General features: G+C 46.7%; 1 protein-coding gene across 1 annotated transcript in view; it reads right to left on the reverse strand.

The window, feature by feature from the left end:
* Window positions 1–5,000, reverse strand: part of LOC139419138 (multiple PDZ domain protein-like) — a 107,872-nt gene that overhangs the window by 26,588 nt on the left and 76,284 nt on the right. Inside the window, 3 exon segments of the mRNA XM_071169100.1 lie at window positions 2,424–2,757; window positions 3,051–3,142; window positions 4,609–4,853. Of these exon segments, the coding sequence (XP_071025201.1) occupies window positions 2,424–2,757; window positions 3,051–3,142; window positions 4,609–4,853 (671 nt within the window).

Here is a 5,000-nt window from a genome sequence, read left to right on the forward strand (position 1 = left end):
CAGTAGAGGGTGTTCTACAGTACATCATCAGACCAGTTGGTATGTTACCCCAGTAGAGGGTGTTCTACAGTACATCATCAGACCAGTTGGTATGTTACCCCAGTAGAGGGTGTTCTACAGTACATCATCAGACCAGTTGGTATGTTACCCCAGTAGAGGGTGTTCTACAGTACATCATCAGACCAGTTGGTATGTTACCCCAGTAGAGGGTGTTCTACAGTACATCATCAGACCAGTTGGTATGTTACCCCAGTAGAGGGTGTTCTACAGTACATCATCAGACCAGTTGGTATGTTACCCCAGTAGAGGGTGTTCTACAGTACATCATCAGACCAGTTGGTATGTTACCCCAGTAGAGGGTGTTCTACAGTACATCATCAGACCAGTTGGTATGTTACCCCAGTAGAGGGTGTTCTACAGTACATCATCAGACCAGTTGGTATGTTACCCCAGTAGAGGGTGTTCTACAGTACATCATCAGACCAGTTGGTATGTTACCCCAGTAGAGGGTGTTCTACAGTACATCATCAGACCAGTTGGTATGTTACCCCAGTAGAGGGTGTTCTACAGTACATCATCAGACCAGTTGGTATGTTACCCCAGTAGAGGGTGTTCTACAGTACATCATCAGACCAGTTGGTAAGTTTCCCCAGTTGAGGGTGTTCTACAGTACATAATCAGACCAGTTGGTATGTTACCCCAGTAGAGGGTGTTCTACAGTACATCATCAGACCAGTTGGTATGTTACCCCAGAAGAGTACAGTACATCATCAGACCAGTTGGTATGTTACCCCAGTAGAGGGTGTTCTACAGTACATCATCAGACCAGTTGGTATGTTACCCCAGTAGAGGGTGTTCTACAGTACATCATCAGACCAGTTGGTATGTTACCCCAGTAGAGGGTGTTCTACAGTACATCATCAGACCAGTTGGTATGTTACCCCAGTAGAGGGTGTTCTACAGTACATCATCAGACCAGTTGGTATGTTACCCCAGTAGAGGGTGTTCTACAGTACATCATCAGACCAGTTGGTATGTTACCCCAGTAGAGTACAGTACATCATCAGACCAGTTGGTATGTTACCCCAGTAGAGGGTGTTCTACAGTACATCATCAGACCAGTTGGTATGTTACCCCAGTAGAGGGTGTTCTACAGTACATCATCAGACCAGTTGGTATGTTACCCCAGTAGAGGGTGTTCTACAGTACATCATCAGACCAGTTGGTATGTTACCCCAGTAGAGGGTGTTCTACAGTACATCATCAGACCAGTTGGTATGTTACCCCAGTAGAGTACAGTACATCATCAGACCAGTTGGTATGTTACCCCAGTAGAGGGTGTTCTACAGTACATCATCAGACCAGTTGGTATGTTACCCCAGTAGAGGGTGTTCTACAGTACATCATCAGACCAGTTGGTATGTTACCCCAGTAGAGGGTGTTCTACAGTACATCATCAGACCAGTTGGTATGTTACCCCAGTAGAGGGTGTTCTACAGTACATCATCAGACCAGTTGGTATGTTACCCCAGTAGAGGGTGTTCTACAGTACATCATCAGACCAGTTGGTATGTTACCCCAGTAGAGTACAGTACATCATCAGACCAGTTGGTATGTTACCCCAGTAGAGGGTGTTCTACAGTACATCATCAGACCAGTTGGTATGTTACCCCAGTAGAGGGTGTTCTACAGTACATCATCAGACCAGTTGGTATGTTACCCCAGTAGAGGGTGTTCTACAGTACATCATCAGACCAGTTGGTATGTTACCCCAGTAGAGGGTGTTCTACAGTACATCATCAGACCAGTTGGTATGTTACCCCAGTAGAGGGTGTTCTACAGTACATCATCAGACCAGTTGGTATGTTACCCCAGTAGAGGGTGTTCTACAGTACATCATCAGACCAGTTGGTATGTTACCCCAGTAGAGGGTGTTCTACAGTACATCATCAGACCAGTTGGTATGTTACCCCAGTAGAGGGTGTTCTACAGTACATCATCAGACCAGTTGGTATGTTACCCCAGTAGAGGGTGTTCTACAGTACATCATCAGACCAGTTGGTATGTTACCCCAGTAGAGGGTGTTCTACAGTACATCATCAGACCAGTTGGTATGTTACCCCAGTAGAGGGTGTTCTACAGTACATCATCAGACCAGTTGGTATGTTACCCCAGTAGAGGGTGTTCTACAGTACATCATCCCGATGATGAGGCCGAGTTATGTGTGTCCTTTACACACACGAACACACACTATCACGCTTTCTCTCTCTCTCTCTCTCTCTCTCTCTCTCTCTCTCTCTCTCTCTCTCTCACTCTGTCTTTCTCTCCCATCTCTCTCTCTCTCTCTCTCTCTCTCTCTCTCACTCTGTCTTTCTCTCCCATCTCTCTCTCTCTCTCTCTCTCTCTCTCTCTGTCTCTCTTACCAGTAGCGTGTCACACCCCCCGACGATGCTGAGTCCCAGGCCCAAGTGTCCTTTACAGATCTCTATGGTGCTGTCAACGCCGGTTATTATGGGACAGCACAGGAGGTCAGGAGTCAGAGCGGAGCCCGTTGGCCAATCAGATCGCCCGCTGGAGGAGGAGGAGGCGTTCCTGGCAGTGCCGACAGAGGAGTGGGGAGGAATGGGGGGATGGGAGGTAGAGACGTGGATGGAGGGGTGGAGAAAAGAGGAGAGAGAGATGGAGGGATGGAGGGAGGAAGAGGAGGAGTCCCCACCCATGGGTCCTTGAGTCATCTTCGCCAGAGCGGCTTTATTCCTGATCAAAACAATAACACCTCTGTTAGACATCACAGTCGCCATCTTGGAAATATAATGAAGTAATTGGTGGTCACAGTTGATTAATTGGTCACCGTGACAACGAATAAATCCATAGTTACTATATTTCAAGCACAGTAAAATCACATGACTTTAAAACCAGTCAAATTACTTTGATATGGTTTGATTTTATTTGATACAAACTCTTCTACACGAAAAGTCAAAAAAAGGGGGCATCTCAACAGCGTGTCGTGTAATCCCATTTACTGTGTGGTGCGTGGTTCTATACTGTACCTGCTGAGGAGAATCTGGACTTTAGAAGGAGCACCGTTGAGGATGGCTGTAGCGTTCTGGTGACTACGACCATACAGGATCTGACCGTTGATCTACAACCAGGACATAATATATAATACTATACATTACTACTATATCTGACGGTACTGTATGTTAGGGGCTGTGGTCCTCTACAACAGAGTTGAGGAATGGCTGTAGTGATCTGGTGACTACGACCATACAGGATCTGACCGTTGATCTACAACCAGGACATAATATATAATACTACACATTACTACTATATCTGACGGTACTGTATGTTAGGGGCTGTGGTCCTCTACAACAGTGTTGAGGAATGGCTGTAGTGATCTGGTGACTACGACCATACAGGATCTGACCGTTGATCTACAACCAGGACATAATATATAATACTACACATTACTACTATATCTGACGGTACTGTATGTTAGGGGCTGTGGTCCTCTACAACAGTGTTGAGGAATGGCTGTAGTGATCTGGTGACTACGACCATACAGGATCTGACCGTTGATCTACAACCAGGACATACTATATAATACTACACATTACTACTATATCTGACGGTACTGTATGTTAGGGGCTGTGGTCCTCTACAACAGTGTTGAGGAATGGCTGTAGCGTTCTGGTGACTACGACCATACAGGATCTGACCGTTGATCTACAACAAGGACATAATATATAATACTACACATTACTACTATATCTGACGGTACTGTATGTTAGGGGCTGTGGTCCTCTACAACAGTGTTGAGGAATGGCTGTAGCGTTCTGGTGACTACGACCATACAGGATCTGACCGTTGATCTACAACCAGGACATACTATATAATACTATACATTACTACTATATCTGACGGTACTGTATGTTAGGGGCTGTGGTCCTCTACAACAGTGTTGAGGAATGGCTGTAGTGATCTGGTGACTATGACCATACAGGATCGACACATCGTGGAGTGCCTGGACACAGCCCTTAGCTGTGGTAGATTGGCCATATACCACAAACCCCCGAGGTGCCTTATTGCTATTATAAACATCCTAAATATATGGGGGGGGTTGGTGGGATTTAATCATAGAGGTGGATAGAGGGTCCTTCTTTGTATCTGGCCATCATAGATATGGATAGAGGGTCCTTCTTTGTATCTGGCTATCATAGAGGTGGATAGAGGGTCCTTCTTTGTATCTGGCTATCATAGAGGTGGATAGAGGGTCCTTCTTTGTATCTGGCTATCATAGAGGTGGGATAGAGGGTCCTTCTTTGTATCTGGCTATCATAGAGGTGGATAGAGGATCCTTCTTTGTATCTGGCCATCATAGAGTTGTCATAGAGGGTCCTTCTTTGTATCTGGCCATCATAGAGTTGTCATAGAGGGTCCTTCTTTGTATCTGTGCCATCCTGTATTCTGTGACAGCATGGGCAGCTCCATTCACGGCTGTCTGCATTGAAACTTCTACGAGTCATTAAAACAAACTGAGAGAGGGGCATACTGCCACCTGCAGTGTGGTGTCTCTTTCTCTAATCTCTCTCACACACACTGACTCACCTCCAGTAGCTCATCTCCCACGCGTATCCGTCCGTCTCGCCCCGCCGCCCCCTGGGGGTCGACCCCGGCCACGTAGACACCGAGGTGGGCTCTGGAACCTTCCCTGTCCTCCGTCAGGCTGAGACCCAGACCAGGAACCAGACCCTGTCCCGGGGCCTCGGTGCTAGTGACTCCACGGGGACTCTTCTCCAGTTCTATCATATGGAGCTCACCTGGCAGACCTCCATACCTGGACATCGTCTTCTCTGTGTGGGGGGGGGGGAGAGGAACGACGACAGAGAGGAAGCAGTAGCGATATAGAGAAAGAGAGAGAGAATGAAACACAAAAGGATTGAAGTAGGAAATGAAGGCCGTGTTCACCTTCAGAATCATTGCTTATTCTAGTTCAGTGT

This window comes from Oncorhynchus clarkii, chromosome 10, assembly GCF_045791955.1.
Source record: "Oncorhynchus clarkii lewisi isolate Uvic-CL-2024 chromosome 10, UVic_Ocla_1.0, whole genome shotgun sequence".
In the NCBI taxonomy this organism is placed as follows: Eukaryota; Metazoa; Chordata; class Actinopteri; order Salmoniformes; family Salmonidae; genus Oncorhynchus; species Oncorhynchus clarkii.